Here is a 16,202-nt window from a genome sequence, read left to right as displayed (position 1 = left end):
CCAACTGCCAAAGCCCACGTGCATTCTTTCGACCTGAGAAGCCTCGCTGTCGCCACAGGTTTGACAAATCGGTCTGGCCCAATCCAAGTGGCTTGCTTGCTGTCGGCCCAATTCAAACCCATCTGCATTCTGTTTGGACCTGAGAAGCCCAATACATGTGGCTTTCTTGCTGTCGGCCCAGAGCCGACAAGACAATGTTCGGTCTGCCTAGACAATCCAAGTTGTCGACCCAGAGCCGACAAGACAATAATCTGTGGGACCTCCTGTCAGCCCAGATTTGACAAGACAATGACCTGGCAGGCCTGCTGTTGGCCCAGTGCTGACAAAATAATTTCCTGTCGGCCTAAATCGGTCTGGCCCAATCCAAGTGGCTTGCTTGCTGTCGGCCCAACTCAAACCCATCTGCATTCTGTTTGGACCTGAGAAGCCCAATACATGTGGCTTTCTTGCTGTCGGCCCAGATCCGACAAGACAATGTCTGTCTGGCCAGACAATCCAAGTTGTCGACCCATAGCCGACAAGACAATAAATCTGTTGGACCTCCTGTCGGCCCAGATTTGACAAGACTATGGCCTGTTAAGCCTGCTGTCGGCCCAGATTTGACAACAATTTCCTGTCGGTCAGACCAATGTGGCCCAATCCAAGTGGCTCACCTCATATCGGCCCAACACCAAAACCCATGGTTATACCTTAGAAGCCCAATATAAGTGGGATCATATTCTTTTGGCCGAATTTAAGCAAACCTAATTGCTTCCAGGCCCTCTCCATACAAACCCATAGATAAGCCCACGTGCTGTCAGACCTATATAAGCCAAACTTATGCCGACCCAAGAACAGTAAACGGGCCCTTGTAGTGTAAACCCATTATCAGGGCCACGTGCCATTGGCCCATACTCAACAACCCACGTTCAGTAAGCCCAGTTTGAAACTAATCAGTGTAGACCATTATAAATGGGCCAAAATGTTGGCTTTTCCAGTCCAAGCAAATTTAATCGGCCCAAACATAGATGAACATCCAAGCGGGCCTAAACTGTAACTCTACATATATATACTATGGGCTCAATGTAACAAAGAGGTTACCTAATGCCTAACTACAGTAATCTTCTCTGCGAAGATCATTTATTCCATTTTATTGGTCAACATCTTCTCCTACAAAGGGATCATCAACAAACCAATAATAAGTTCTGTAAATAAACAGCAACTGCAATGAATTTCTTTTCTTTTCCTTCTCTTTCCTTTTCTTTTTTTTTTTTTTTTTTTTTTTTGTTTTTTTTTTTTTTATAATAGCAAAACAGGGAACATTCTCTGCCCGAGTAGATGTAGAACTCTATACAATTCAGTTACACAGCTTAATTAAAAGCACAACTCTTGATAGATAAATAAAAAAAACACAACACTAATAATTTACCCTAGCATCCACTAACAATATTCTCCCTTGGCCTGATACTGATGCAAAGATGGAGGCAGGTCTCTTCTGTTCTTTCCGCTTCTCTTCAATTACATTTAGTACCCCAAGAAGATGTTGAACTGAAATACAGAACAATCCATAAGATAATGATTTAAGCAATATTTTCAAATAGCAACAGAGTTGGCGGTGTGGATAAGAACAATAAAGTGAAGAACTTGTGGCAACAAAGAGTTTAGGCAGTATGCAAAGTAATACTAGTAAATATGAGTACTTAGAATCCTATTAGCCATGAACTATGAGCTAAATAATCTAGAAATGACATTGCAATCCATGAGTTATGATGATGAATGTTCAGAAAGATGTTTGTTGGGACAAGATTTGAATAAGCTTGTACATGTTTTGTGAAAAATGAGGCATGAAATTCAGTATTTTTCCAAATAAACTAACGCACACCATTAATGGGTGTTCAAATCGAGAATGAAGGAGGAGTCCCAAATATAAGTCACGTGGTCAAAACCCAAAAGCACACTACCATTAAGAAAGAAAAGAAACTAACACGTTGGAAGAATTATTGCCTACAACTGAACATTATAAACATAGAAATAGGCTGTGAGACATTACCGCCACCTTCGACGTGTGTAGAACTTTGTCACAGGAAGAGTTCTTTTGATCTTAGAGTCTTCAGAGATTTTGTTGTTGTCACAACATCCTTGCTCCATGGTAGTAGTAAAATCAAGCATCTTTTCAAGAGATTTATGGACTGAACTCCTCTTGAATGTTAATCGATAAGGAGGAGATGAATCATATGACTTAGAGCTGCTTGATTCATCTCTGCAATCTGAAGTAAGATCTGCACATAATCTCTTGTTATTTAATTCAGTACTCTCAGAACTAGTCTTGTGACTTTTCTCATCGTTGGATTCAACTGTTTCCTTAAACTTCACTTCCAACTTCCTTTTCCTTAGTATGGATGGAGTATTAGGAAAACTTTTTGCGGCTACCCTCAGTATAGATTCAGGCGATTGTTCGGAAAAGCTACTGCCTCTTACACTTGGTGGAGTAAACAAAGGTACTCTGGGAGGACTAGTGTCTGACAGAAATTGCATTGAGGAAATCTTTTCGAGGGTCAAATGTGGTTGTCCATAACTGTGGGGCTTATAAGATGGCGACCTTCCTAATGTATCATCCTGCATTGAGGAAATCTTTTCAAGGGTCAAATGTGGTTGTCCATAACTATGGGGTGTATAGGATAGCGTCCTTCCTAACATATCATCCTGCACTGATGCCCCAATAAGATGATATTGATCACCCTCACAACTTATTTTCAGTCTCTCAAACTCAGATTCCACGCTTTGATTAACAGTATCTAATTCTGAAATCGTCACCTCATTGCTGCTCCCTATATCGGTGGAATCAGTCTGCTGAAGGGTGGCAGTATTATGATCATCGGACTTATCCTCTGAACTATCCTTCCTATCTCCAACTTCACACAAATCAGCAGCTTCGCATGAACCCAAGCTGGTTAACTTTGATCCTTTCTTTTGATCATCATGTAGTGCTTCTACTGAGGAGGTATTCACAGTTAAGGAGACAAGTCTAGGAACAGAAGGAAGGTTCCCTGTAGCCTGATAAAACTCTAACTTTTTCTTCAGAGAACTATTCCAGTGATTCTTGATTGCATTATCAGTCCTGCATAGATTAAAGACAATTACAGTTTCTGTGGAATATATACTCTTTAGGCAATCAAAGCAACCAGGACCATGCATCCTTATCATTTAGAGCTTAACATGATAAAGTCCCTAATTTCAGGTTTTATTGTCAATGATATCTACTAGTAGGATGACCACATATTTCTCCTTCAGAATCTAGTTATAACCTAGAAACCTTATATCTATAAAATAATGTCATATTCATAGAGTTTGTCCCATCATGTGTTGTACCCTCCACAATATTACTTTTTCTTCTTAGCTTAGCTTTGTTATTTTGCTCTACAGAAGCAACAACCATATTTGTATATATCCACACACAAGTATAATACAAAATATATATGTCACACTTTTCCTATGAGTTTAAAATGTGGCAAAAAGGTTCAAAAATATCGAAGAGGACTGGGACATAAACAGAAGAAAGGTACCTTCCAGGTAGGAGCCTAGCTAACTCGGCCCATTTATTTCCATGAACCCGATGTGCATCAAGAAGAGTAAGCTCCTCCTCCAAAGTCCAAGCATCCCTCTTAATATTAGGATTCAAATGATTGTGCCATCTGAAAGTTAAAATAATAATAATAATACATTCAAAATTAGTGCTCAATACATTTTCAATATGAAAAGAATATTTTTCTATACAATAAAGTACACACTATGGGTGGTGTGTTTGTTTGAAGGTTTGAATTTTGGGTTTGGGATTTAAATAGTAAAAAATTTGAATTGAAATAATTATATGATGTGATATAAAATATAAATATGTATTGATGTGACGTTTTGAATATAAAATTGATTTTTAGTGTAATATAAAAAATAAAAAATAGGTATTTGACTTGATGTTTTTAGTGGAAAAATTTTGATGAATAGTAAAATTTGAATGAAGTCTAATAAAAGAACACTATATCCATAGAATCTCTCTAATAATACATGTTAAATATGAAATATATAAATATAATAATATAATACTAATAAAAAATTTGCACAATAATGTTGAATAAATAGCCTTAAATATTCTTAAATGTATAAAATGAAGAAAGTTAATGCATAGTGATACTGAAGCTAATGAGGCTTTCAAACCTACCTATAATATTCTCAATTTCTCACATCAAGTCTCCCTTAGTTTTATTAACAAATATATATATATTTATAAGGTGAGAGCAAGAGTGGTCGATAAGGACACTTTTAATTATCTACTGTTCCAAAATTTGAAAGAATTTGTGTCGTTGGTTTCTCTAACAACAAAAGTGACCACATGACCAATTATAGAGGTCAATTTTATTAGCTAACTACTAGTCAATCTCAAACATCAGAGAGAGAATCAATTTGTCACCAAATAAACACAACGCACTGCTTGGTCAGTTAGCATGTGATGTTACCTTTCACGGCATTGCTTCCCTATTCTGCCTGGCAATGATTTTGCTATAGTAGACCATTTTTTAGGTCCATATTTATCCACTAGTTTTTTTATTTTCTCATCCTCCTGTAAGAACATAAATTGTGTAACCAAACATATATTTGCTATGCTAGAATATTAGAATGATCGATACACGTTTTTGGAGGAAATAGCAACCAACCTCGGGAGTCCAAGGACCTTTAACAAGATCTGGATTCAGAACCTTTTGCCATCTATGTAAACATTGAACTTCTGTTCTCTCCGGACAGAACTCAGCTGCATCAATGCCAATGTTTGAGAAGATAAGTCAAACTAAGCACAACAATGGTTATAATTGGATTATTAAGTCATATTTCAACTTAAAGAACAGTATTCCAGTCAAAGATCTTATAAGCAACCGCATTCTATCTGGTCTAGTAAATCAGACAGAAGAAAACTAAATATCATATAAATGAGATGATACTTTGACTGAAATATACCTATTTTCTTCCAACACTTCCCCCTGTAAGCTACAACAGCCCTTTTCAATGTAGCATCCTGAAGCAAAGCCCATTTACACTTGTTAATTACATACATATTGCATATTTGGCAGCAGAATATATAAAGAAATGTCAAAAAAATTGTAACACTAAACTACTCAAATTCTTTTATGGGCAACAATTAGACACTACTCTTCTAGATCATATATGAGGTCAAAAACCACAAAACATATCTAGATTGAGCGCCATATAAACGAACATCCATTTTTTTACCTCTTCTGGGGTCCAACCTCCTTTTGCTCTTCTAATTGGGCCAGAAGTTCTCCTGTAAAACCATAAAAGTAGCAAAATATTTTAGATCATTAACTTATATTCTTAGGACTTTCTGAAAATAGATAAATTAAACAAAAGACGTCCTTCCCAATTGGCTTCCGGTAATATAAAAGCCAGAGGTATGCTTCATACAAAACTAGAGGCAAGCCATACAAGAAACCAGGTTGTTTCAACACTAAGCACATAGTGAAGTTTCGAAGTACATATACTATTATTTATTTGTCCAATACAATTTCATCCTCTGTCCAATTGATGAGTATGGGTCCCTGTGAAACAACAAAAGAACCATAAACAGACACACGATACCAAGTTTTTACCACTACATATCAGCTACACATAGATAGCAGTTTGAAACTCTGTAACTTCAATACCAGTTCTCTCCAAACTATAACTATGATAGGGCAGGATTAGCAAGAATAAAGTGCATAAACTTTTTAATTCATGCTAATTTGAGCACCCTTCTTATCGTGGTTTGAAGCTTTTCTGAACATACATGATGTAGCATGGAATACATATCAATCATGATAAACAAAAACATACAATGATACAAGGTAAGCATCTAAAACCAAATAATAAATATAACAGAAACCTAAATATAAAAATTGAATCCTGACAGGAAGAGCAAAATAAACGCCCACCAAACTTGTTGTGAACATTTATAGTAGAACATGTAATGAAAGCAATACCTAGGCGCTGGACGGATACTAGAAGGGGTACTTGTCCCAGTTGATTTTAGTGCGACGGTCTGACTACGATCCAGACTAGAAGAGCTCGCACCAACATTATCCTCGTTCTTCAGGTGACGGGCATTAGATTTCACCCCATCCATCAATCCCTAAACTGAAAACCCATTCCAATAAATCAAAATAATCCACACACCACGTAAAGATCAATTTCTAGTGGCCTAACATCTGCTAATACAGAACCACTACTCCAGATCTCATAAACAATCGATAATTAATCAAAACACCGCGAAATCACCGCGCCCTAACTTCTACGACTTCAATAGCACGAAATAACAGGAATTTTTCTCAGATAGATTCCCAATTAATTTAAGGCTAGAGAGGAAAGACAAAATTAGGGCTTAAACAATCAAATAGCGAGTTGAAGAAACGAAAATTTTACAATAATCGATTATTCAAGGATCTTCTGAAACAAGATTTACCTGCACACCTTACAAATTGAGATAACGAGCTCATCAATCACGAGCGCCAAAACTGTAAAAACCCCCCAATTCGGGGGAGAAAAAATTCCGAGCTGCGAGGACCTTTGCCCGTTGAAGGAAGGGAGGAAAGACTAAAATGAACGCTTGTTTTATTTTATTTTATGTATTCATATATTTTTTTGTATGTAACGTATAGTAATGGTAGGGTTAAGTGACAGCGCCGTTAATTTAAGGGTTCTTAAACACAGAGATCACAATTAACGGCGAATGACGGAACACGTGAACGTTAGGTCTCCGAACGCCCTAGCGATTTGGTTTTGTTAATCTCTTTATTTACAATGTAATATATATAATTAAAATAAATTTAAAATATAATATTTTGAAAAATATTAAAAAATAAATTCTATATTTAATATTATTTTATATCTTAATAAATTCTATATTTAAGATCAAATAAATAAATAAAATTGAGAGCCACAAGTCGGCTGATCTTTCGCGGCGCACGGGCCGTACAAGTGAATGGACGGTCCAGATCGATGGAGTGAAACGTCAAAGACCGTCGATGTGCGCCGTAGATGGGGTCAGCCGTCTACAAGAAGTGCTTGACCGTTGAGATTAAGATTAAATGAGAATAATTTGTAAAAAAATAAGGTAGAGTATTCTAACTTCACGTCACAACTTTGTGAATCTTTTAAAATTCATAAGACAAGTTTGATTGATAAAATAAATTGATTTTGGTTAAGATTGATTTTTGATGAATTGACTTCAATTGCAAAATAACATATATAGAATGTCGAGTGGTGTAGTTGTTAAGTATTATTGAGATTATATTATTATTAATTAAAGATGTATATATGGAATGAAATGAACTCGTAAATTGTAAAATTATATATATTCAATCTTGATGTTTCCCAATCTTATCTACCAAATATATGTACTAAACCTTGTGTGAATAGTCCCACATGGGTGGTTCAAATTTTTGAAAAAACATCTTAGATTGCTCAATCTCGGTCTTATTATAAATCAATTAGGTGTGTTTGTTTGTTTGTTTATTTTGTAAATGTAATGAATATAACAATATAAATGTATATAATTTAATTGATAAAATTAATAATAGTATAATTTGATTATTAATTTATATTATATTAAAATAAAATTTTATTGATTTGTATTATTGTTGTTCAATGACCCAGATCAGATTTTCAATTTGCTGAGCCCAGCTTTTAGTCCTTTAATCAAATAGGAAGGAGGATAGACTTATTTTTGGTTAAATAGTAGTATTAGGCTTGCTTGATTATTTAACATGTTTTCATTTTATTGAAAATGTTACCGTACACATATTTTGAAATAATTTATTGATATTCATTTAATTTACCAAAATCGTCTTTAACTTGAATAAAATTAATTGGTAAAAGATTATAACTATCCATCAAAACAAAACTTGCCAAGTAGACCTTGACATTATTTAATATGTTTCCATTCTATTGAAAATGTTACCATACACTAATTTTGAAATAATTTATTGAACTTATCAAAATCGTCTCTAACTTAAATAAAAATAATTAAATAAGTATGTTCACTTGACTGATGTGTCTTTTATATTCGATATAGAAAATTACATTATTTTGTTGTTTTAATAATAAAATTAATTTTTAATATAATATAAAATTTTGAAAACAAATATTTAATTTAATATTTCATAAGGGAAAAAGAAAAATTGATGAAGAGTAAAAATTGGAAAAAATCCTCCAAAGAACACGGATTTCGTCTGGATTTATTTTTTAATTTTGATGAATAATAAAATGTTGTAAAAATCTCATAGAGCAATATTTCTCGTATCCATCATAAGATTCAAATCGCTGTTTAAATAAAAAAACAAAAAACCGAAACAATCCAAATCCATCCTAAATCACTTAATAATTTATTTAAAAATGATGCAATTATGGTTCATGATAATTTATAATAAAAAACATTATAATGTCACCAGAAAGAGTGCAGCAGAACATAACACAGAAAGAAAGAAAGGAGTTTCCATTAATATAAAGCCCAACTCATCTCTCTTTCTGCTACAATCAACACAACAACTCCAGAAGAAGAGGCAGAGATGGATACCATATAACGCTACTAATCCATTACAAAACACACTCCAAAAGCAGCAGCCACCATTCCATCCATGGCTGCCTGCTCTTATTGCAACTGGGTCAAAATTAGTTTTTGACAATCCACCATTTGAAGATGGAGCCGTCTCATAATTTTGCACCCAACACACACGGTTATAATAATAAAACTAACTTCTTATGGATCGATCTCTGCTTTGGAGCCCCGTTAGTCCAATTCATTTGCAATTGCAGGGATTGCAGTTGCAGTTGTCGCCGCACTTGCACCCGTTCTCTGCAGCGCTCTCAGAATGCTCGCCTCCATCAATGTGTCTGTACATATATATTGAGTTGAATGGGATGGATGGAAAATTTGGGCAAAATAATTGTTAAGAAGAAGGAAATTGAAAAACAGATGATGCATACGTCTTCTGAGGGGCGACGCCGAGGACGACGGTTCCGGCGGGGGCGGCGGCCTCCGAGTAGCTCAAATCAGGGTACATCTTGCACCTGGAGACAATCATTTCACGAATTTAGAAACAGATCATCAATTGTCGCAATTAACTTTCGCAATCCAGATCATATTCCGACAGAATTGACGATCAGTGCCAATTACGCAGGAAAATCACGAAAATAGCCACAAAACTTGAAGGTAATTCGGTAGAGAATTAGCGATATCATCTCGATTAGGTTACAATTAAAAAAATTAAAGAATTAACATCGGAGTGAACGCGACTGCAATCGATCAGCAAATCGAGAAGAAATAATGGAAGATTTACCCTCCGCAGCCGTTGCCGCACTTGCAGCCGGCGCCACAGCCACAGTTTCCACCACAGCAAGACATTTTCCGAGAAGAGAGTTCTGGATGAAACGGCGATGTGATATCTCGAAATTGACGGCTCTGATTCCCGAAACTGCAGCGATGGCCTGAATTTATAGCGGTTGCAGGAGTGGAGACTGGCAGAGATCCCACCGTACACGTGTCAAGATCTCAAGGGGCAGTTGGTCCTCGTCACTCGGCTCACGCCTGTAACGCCATGTCTTTAGCCACGTATGTGCCGTTGCAAGTCTATTCTTTAGACTTTTTATATAAATAAATATAAAAACAATTCGATGTAAATAAATTAGACTGGAATTAAAAATAAAAATTTCATTCAAGATATTTTTGTACATGAAAATAATATTTAATAGTAGAATATTTGAGCAATTTTAAATAAATTATTAATTTGTAATATATCATAATGCATAGATTTTGTGTAAATTCTGGTCCATTGAAAATGGGAATGGGCCATAGAAGAAAAAAGTGTTGGGTATATTTTCATATATTAATCGTAAGTGGACTTTTAATTGACTGGTCACACTTTATGTATGCCACCACAAATAGACAATACTCCATACTTTTTCTTTTCTTTCCATTTTTCATTTATTTATTTTCCCATCCTTTTCCTATTTTTTATGCCTATATGGTAATTTTTTAATATATATATATATATATATATATATAAAGAAGAAAAAGAAAAAATGAAACCAAGGCATAGGTTTTTTGTCTGGAAGATTAATGGGAAATATAGTATAATATAATGGTCCGATTTTTTTGGAAGAGTTTTTAAGTCACTAATATATCCTATTTTTGATATAATATAATATGTCATTTTATAATATTGTCTTTAAAATAACGCTAGTTAAGTAGGAAACAAGAATGTGATTAATTTATTTATAATTGAGCGACAATAGACAATTTTCCTGTATGTTTGAATTTATCCTCACAAACTATTTTTGGTTGACTTGTAATAATACAAGATTGAATGTGTTGAGAAGTTCCAAGTAACAATACATACAAAATTTTATTGTAACTTGAACTTTTTTTTTTTCTCCCTAATTTGCTTCATTCAACATAATGTCAATTTTCATAGTGGCTAAATTCAATAAATGGGTGCAAGACTTTGTAAAAAGAGATGCAGTTTGCATCAGCAAAATCATGATTCAGATTTCATACTTTGGCTTATCATATTTTCAATATGAATAAAATAGTTCGGATATTATATTTGTTTATTTGTGCGTGTGTGTTTATTTTCTTTTGTACTTTATTTTTTATGTTTAAATTTAAGTTTTAATAAAAAAAAAATTAAATATTTGGTATAAAAATCACACTATAAAAAATAAATAAACAAGCACAAAAACAAACCCTAAATTAAGAATATATATAATCAATGAATCAGGTCACAACTATATATATATATATATATATACTTTTATTAAAAACGGATAAATAGTATTAATTTGAGCTTGCTCTGCCTATTTGATTTTATTTTTTAAAATATAAGAATCTATTTATTTATATTTTCGATTTTGTTTATAAATTATTTGCAAGAGTCATTTTTAAAAATACATAGGTTAAATACTTATCTTTTATTTAAAATATATTTTAAAAATCCATTATTTATTCAAGACAACATTTAATACCTATTTATTACTAGTTAATATTGGCAATTTTAATTTTTTTTGAAATAATAATAATAATAAAGAAAGTAAAATAATAGCAGCACGGTAGAGGTGGGGTTTGAAGGAATGAACATCCTCCATCATGGAAGGCCAAGAAAGAATGAAGAATAAATCTCTTTTAATGTGGCAAACAGACAGCAGCTTTATGTACAAAAAAAATTGTTCTTCCTCCACTTCACCTTCCTTTACATGTGATATGATATGAACAACAATAATTGAGTTATCTATATAATATATTTTATTTTATTTTTTATAAAGTATAAAGATGAAAAGAAGAGTAAGAAAGCTCTATCAATAGATCATTGAGAAAATAAAGTCAGAGAAAGAATCGACACATGACACAAAATTATATTCAAACAATGCATAATTGCGTACATGAAAATATCTCTAAAACACTAGTTGACTATATTATTCTCACACAATAATAAATAAATAGCCAATGATATATCTCCGGTTAAAGAATGAGGGTATCTTTTTAATTATTATTATTATTTTTTTTTTTTGTAAAATCATTGATGATTTCAATTCATACATATATCATCACTTCCTATATGCTACCAATTTCTAAACTACATAACACATTTTCAGACAACTAATTCCATATCAAGAACAGAACATAACAAAAAAATAAAAATTACCTGAAGCTTAGGTAGAAACAATCTCTTCAAGAAGATCATCAAGGATGAGATCTTCAAACTCAAGTCCCACACACTCAGTATCAAATTGGAGATTCATCCATCCATCCCATTTCGCCATATCACGGCCGACAAGATCTTCGACAGATTCATAAACGTGGAGTCTTGAGCACAATAACCAGTTTATTTCCGACCAAACCTCCTCCAGAACACGTTGGCCTTTAGGGGTTTGACGGACGAGAGACAGGCTAGTAAGGGGCATTGGCCAGTAGCAACATGACCGTTCGTAGATACTTAATAAGACTTCGTTAATCAGGTCGAATAAAAGCATATGATCGCGGATTTCACCTTCTTCATTCCCAGACCAATCAACTAAACACCCTGCCACTTCATCAAACACCGTTGGATCGACAGGGTACTCTTCCGAGTACCATTTCCCTAAAATCTCGTCCCTGCTGAACCCCGACAGTTCTAGAACCTCTTTCACGTAGTTAAATTCAGCTTCGTTCTTTGCATCCACCTGAATACGTAATTGATCTCCGTAGTATTGCTTTACTTTACTTTCCATGGCATCAATGTCGACTGTATCATCCTCCTCCTCCTCCTGAATGGCTAAAGAATCCTCTTTCAAATCTGCCATCAAGAAGATATATAACTTTCCACCCAAATGCAAATGGAGGTGATATATAAATTATGAAGCATACCTTTCGAAGCTAATACTGTAGGGTCCCGACAACTTTCTCCTTCCTGATAGTTAAGATCATTTCGAGAAACTGGATGGTGTTCAACATTGGAGGCCTTGGGCAATGGACTCTCCCAAGCCATGGAATTAACCAAATCATAAGATGTCTTACCAAAATCCGGCACTTCCTGTTGGATTTCACTTTCCGAAAAAGAAGATGGTTCAAGTTTGTCTTCTAAACCAACACATAATGAGTTATGTTCAGTTGCATCAAAACTACCATCAAATGTGTTTCTGGATGCATTTGTGTCGGGAGCACTCTCTGGATTTCGCATTGAAAAGGAAGGCCTGAGAGTCGGGAGCGAAAGATTCCTTTGCAAAGTGGCGGGAAGCCTCTTTGGAAGGGATGAGAATCCGTTATCTTCCCTGGAAGTGAGCAAATTCTTCCTAGATTTACCTTCTTGTGAATCTCTATCGGAGCTAGTGTCAAGTAGCCGATTATATTTATCGACTGATTCATTAAACGACGATGATCTTCTGAAGCTTCGCAGCGAGGGTTTTCCAAATTCAGAACCTGGTTGGCGAATGCCAGCTGCATATTTGCTAAGCTTTTCTGCCGTTTCTTCCGGAGCAATGTGCTGACCATAAGGAACTTTGTGCTGTACTGCATCCCAAACAATATGATCCTTCTTTGGAGTTTTACCCCGAACCACAACCTTCAGTTTAGCCCTAAGCTTCTTGAAATGGTTGAGGGAAACTTTACTATTGTGCATTTTCCTTAACATGTTGGATGAAGGTGAAGAACAATTATTCAATGGTTTGAGCTCCTGTGGGGGTACACCATTTTCGACATCCGAACCTCTAGACAATGTCGACTGCTTGTCATCTTCCTCCGACTGCTGCAATTTGTCCTCCTCCTCTTTTGTAGAGGAACCATTTTCTTGACTGTCGATGGAATTCTCTTGCTCATGATTTTGCCTGGCTGACGAACCGGGCATTGGAAATGTCGAGGATTTAGTTAAACTAGACTGGAGATTGGATTTCCGGACAGTCTGCATCTGCTGAGCTAACGATGAACTTTGATCTTGTACAATTCTCAGGAACATTTCTTTTCTCACGTTGAGTAAGTCCAGAGCATCCATAAACAGCTTCGATTCTTGAAGCGAAGCATCTTTGCTCGGCTCTATTGCAAATATCGACTCATCCTTAAGAAGAGTATGATCTCTAACTGGTTGTCGAACTATCTTTTGAATCTCACTTTGCTTCAAGTAATTCCTGCCGATTTTAGGAAGGACAGGATCCAATAAAGCAACAGGATTCACCCTATTATTACTCTTCAATACCTCATCAGTACTACTGTCCTCAGCAGCTGATTCTGCATCATAGGATTTTCGATTACCAGCAGGAATGGGTTCATCCTGATCTGTGTTTTCGGGGCAAGATGTAGTTCTTCGATGGCGGCTCTTCTTTCTATACATCTCTTCAGTAATCAAAGATTTTAGTCGAGATTTCATCGAGCTTTTAGTTAATCGACTAAGCTCCATGCCTTTAGTCACAACCTGATAGCGAGGGGAAGTTTTCTTCACAATTTCACCGCTAATCTACAAGAGATTTTCAGCATGTATAATAAAACTTCAACTGAACATGAAATACGTATGAAAACTATGAAAGTACAAAACAATTGCATAGCAAGATATGATGCACATTAATAAATCTTAATGAAGAACAGAAAACATACTACAATGTTATCAACGTCGGAATCACTGTTTCTTTGCGTTTGAGCAGCTTCCGAAGTAGTTTTGTTGTTCTCTTTATCTGCAATCAGTACAAAAGTCGAACAAATTCTAAACCTAATTAATATCCATCCATCCACATTAAACATTAAAGGAATTCTGGCGCACATATCAAATGAAAATAGATATCAATACGTTTCTCTACTGAAAGTGTTAAACTAAAACCATCCACAGTGGAGGTTCTTTTCCATGGAAAATTTCCGAATTTCAAGTCACATAAAAGTTAACAATAAAAAAGAAAATAAAATTAAAAAAGAAATAGAAGAATGATTCTTCTGGTGTGAAAATTAAAATTTTTTTGATGAAATTTGAACTATAAAAATTTTGAATTAAAACAGTTGTATAACATGATATAAATAGATGATTGATATGATATTTTCAATATTAATTATTTCTTAGGTCATATTTTTTTAGTGGTTATAATTTTATACACTTATAATTTACTGTTTTTAATTTAATAATTAATTTATCAGTATTTTTTTATGAGAGTAAAATAATTAATACTCCCTTCATCCCGGTGCAAATTGTCGTTTACTTTTTGAACGTACAATTACTAAATTAGAAAACGGTAACATTGGACAGATGAAAATGAAAAATAACAACCTTTCAATGGATAAAAATGGGAGTATATAATTTTATTTTAAATTCTACTACTATATACTACTATAAATTAATTGTTTTTTATAAAATAATATTTATAACATAAAAAATTATTAATTATTTTTATATATTATTTGCTTCATATTAAATAAATTTTTTTAAGAGAATTAGTATGTAATATTTGTATTATATTAAATAATAAATTTATAGATTATAGAAAAATATATTTTAAAATTTTTGATGAATAAATAAAAATAAATAAATGAATTTTTATACTGGAATAACACGAAATGATGCAGCAGAAATACGAACCTGCATTGCTAAATTGCTAATAGTCTAAAGCAGAATAAATTGATTATGAAAGCAATTTGCAAAGCCGTAGAGCAGAATGTAGATCGAACCGTACCGTGCTTCTTGTGAGGGAGTTTCTTCTTCACTTTATGCCATGGATTGTGGTGAAAATGGCGTAATATTCCTTTCATCTTTCCAGAGTTGTGCAAGTCCGGAGATGACTGAGATCCTTGAAGATACAAGCTCTTCCCCATTTCTTCCGTAAATAACCTAACCTAACCTTATCAATGAATCTCGCCAAGCACCCAAACCGAAGACATTCCCCCAAATCCTCGCCGTAAACATCAATCACATCTTCCACAAATTAGATAACCTTATCAATGAATGAATACAATCACCGAAACCAGAAACATTCCCCCAATCTCCGTCGTTAACACCACATCACATCAAATCACGCCTTGGCTTCCAGAAATTTTAAAAAATTATAACGAATCATTTACGAACTCTGACCTTAATTCGCTTCAAATCAACGAGAAAATCGTGAGCTGAGTGCTCGATTGCTGCGAAAATTACCGCAAATTCTGAATTTCTTCTGCCCATGGATGCGACGAAACAGGATCAAAATCACAGATGGCGGACGGAGAAGAGAACCACCTTTATTTTTCGCTTCAATTTGTTTTCTGTATTTTTTTCTTAATATATATTTTTAGTAAATTTCAGTTACCGCATTTGTTGGTCCTTAGTTGCATTCCACTTAGCTACCAATAAATAATTGCTTTTGTTTGGTTTAATCATTAGGCCAAAATGTATATATTTACATCTGTTCATACTAAAATACGTTTACTAATATTAGTACAGAATTTTTTTATTATATATACATATACTAGGACTTCTACAACGAAAGAAAGTAGTAGTTTCTTAAATTTTATCTTCTTTAAACAAAAATATAATAAGAATAATAATATTCTTATTTATTATGTACTAACTAATCTTATTGTCATTATAATATAATTAATTAATTACTTTCTTGAAAAATAAATTAGATATGTATTATTTATAAATTCAACATGGTGAATACCCAATTGATCTCCTTAGTGTTGTTTTACTCGAGTTTCCATAATC

General features: G+C 34.1%; 3 protein-coding genes across 8 annotated transcripts; all 3 read right to left on the bottom strand.

Annotated features, from left to right (window-relative positions):
- Window positions 1–1,169: 1,169 nt before the first annotated feature.
- LOC127239694 (transcription factor MYB3R-3-like) lies at window positions 1,170–6,647 on the bottom strand. 2 transcript variants are annotated; one of them, XM_051257957.1, is made up of 9 exons: window positions 6,482–6,647; window positions 6,003–6,156; window positions 5,257–5,308; window positions 4,984–5,041; window positions 4,686–4,780; window positions 4,488–4,591; window positions 3,543–3,671; window positions 2,030–3,097; window positions 1,170–1,527 (listed from the first exon to the last, which is right to left on the bottom strand). In XM_051257957.1, exons 2-9 carry the CDS (start codon window positions 6,143–6,145, stop codon window positions 1,494–1,496), a joined length of 1,683 nt encoding a protein of 560 aa, XP_051113914.1. In that variant the 5' UTR covers window positions 6,146–6,156; window positions 6,482–6,647; the 3' UTR covers window positions 1,170–1,493. The 2 variants fall into 2 exon arrangements, with proteins under 2 accessions (XP_051113914.1, XP_051113915.1); XM_051257958.1 differs by having other exon boundaries at window positions 6,490–6,643.
- Window positions 6,648–8,493: 1,846 nt separating this feature from the next.
- On the bottom strand, window positions 8,494–9,482 carry LOC127239776 (metallothionein-like protein type 2). Its single transcript, XM_051258086.1, has 3 exons — window positions 9,357–9,482; window positions 9,004–9,087; window positions 8,494–8,910 (listed from the first exon to the last, which is right to left on the bottom strand). Exons 1-3 carry the CDS (start codon window positions 9,419–9,421, stop codon window positions 8,817–8,819), a joined length of 243 nt encoding a protein of 80 aa, XP_051114043.1. The 5' UTR covers window positions 9,422–9,482; the 3' UTR covers window positions 8,494–8,816.
- Window positions 9,483–9,486: 4 nt separating this feature from the next.
- Window positions 9,487–15,806, bottom strand: LOC127239774 (protein TRM32). Of its 5 annotated transcripts, none has more exons than XM_051258083.1 (5): window positions 15,196–15,805; window positions 14,135–14,211; window positions 12,419–13,997; window positions 11,718–12,347; window positions 9,487–9,604 (listed from the first exon to the last, which is right to left on the bottom strand). In XM_051258083.1, the coding sequence occupies exons 1-4, from the start codon at window positions 15,332–15,334 to the stop codon at window positions 11,725–11,727; spliced, it is 2,418 nt and encodes an 805-aa protein (XP_051114040.1). In that variant the 5' UTR covers window positions 15,335–15,805; the 3' UTR covers window positions 9,487–9,604; window positions 11,718–11,724. The 5 variants fall into 5 exon arrangements, with proteins under 5 accessions (XP_051114040.1, XP_051114039.1, XP_051114041.1 ...); XM_051258082.1 differs by having other exon boundaries at window positions 9,560–9,658; XM_051258084.1 differs by lacking the exon at window positions 9,487–9,604 and adding an exon at window positions 11,244–11,262 and having other exon boundaries at window positions 15,196–15,806.
- Window positions 15,807–16,202: the final 396 nt, after the last annotated feature.

The sequence above is a fragment of the Andrographis paniculata genome, unplaced genomic scaffold, assembly GCF_009805555.1.
Source record: "Andrographis paniculata isolate CXL003 unplaced genomic scaffold, ASM980555v1 Contig78END, whole genome shotgun sequence".
NCBI lineage: Eukaryota > Viridiplantae > Streptophyta > Magnoliopsida > Lamiales > Acanthaceae > Andrographis > Andrographis paniculata.
The sequence above is the reverse complement of the archived record's forward strand: the minus strand, read 5'-3'. Positions and strand labels throughout refer to the sequence as shown.

Coding starts and splice junctions, on each gene's coding strand:
- LOC127239694 (XM_051257957.1), bottom strand. CDS start 6,145: ATGGATGGGGTGAAATCTAATGCCCGTCACCTGAAGAACGAGGATAAT. Junction 5,309..6,002: donor AGTATCCGTCCAGCGCCTAG/GTATTGCTTTCA, acceptor ATGGTTTTACAG/GAGAACTTCTGGCCCAATTA. Junction 4,592..4,685: donor AAGGTCCTTGGACTCCCGAG/GTTGGTTGCTAT, acceptor ATGTTCTTACAG/GAGGATGAGAAAATAAAAAA.
- LOC127239776 (XM_051258086.1), bottom strand. CDS start 9,421: ATGTCTTGCTGTGGTGGAAACTGTGGCTGTGGCGCCGGCTGCAAGTGC. Junction 9,088..9,356: donor TGCGGCAACGGCTGCGGAGG/GTAAATCTTCCA, acceptor GATTGTCTCCAG/GTGCAAGATGTACCCTGATT. Junction 8,911..9,003: donor GGCGTCGCCCCTCAGAAGAC/GTATGCATCATC, acceptor ATATATGTACAG/ACACATTGATGGAGGCGAGC.
- LOC127239774 (XM_051258084.1), bottom strand. CDS start 15,334: ATGGGGAAGAGCTTGTATCTTCAAGGATCTCAGTCATCTCCGGACTTG. Junction 13,998..14,134: donor CCGACGTTGATAACATTGTA/GTATGTTTTCTG, acceptor AATCTCTTGTAG/ATTAGCGGTGAAATTGTGAA. Junction 12,348..12,418: donor TACAGTATTAGCTTCGAAAG/GTATGCTTCATA, acceptor TCTTGATGGCAG/ATTTGAAAGAGGATTCTTTA.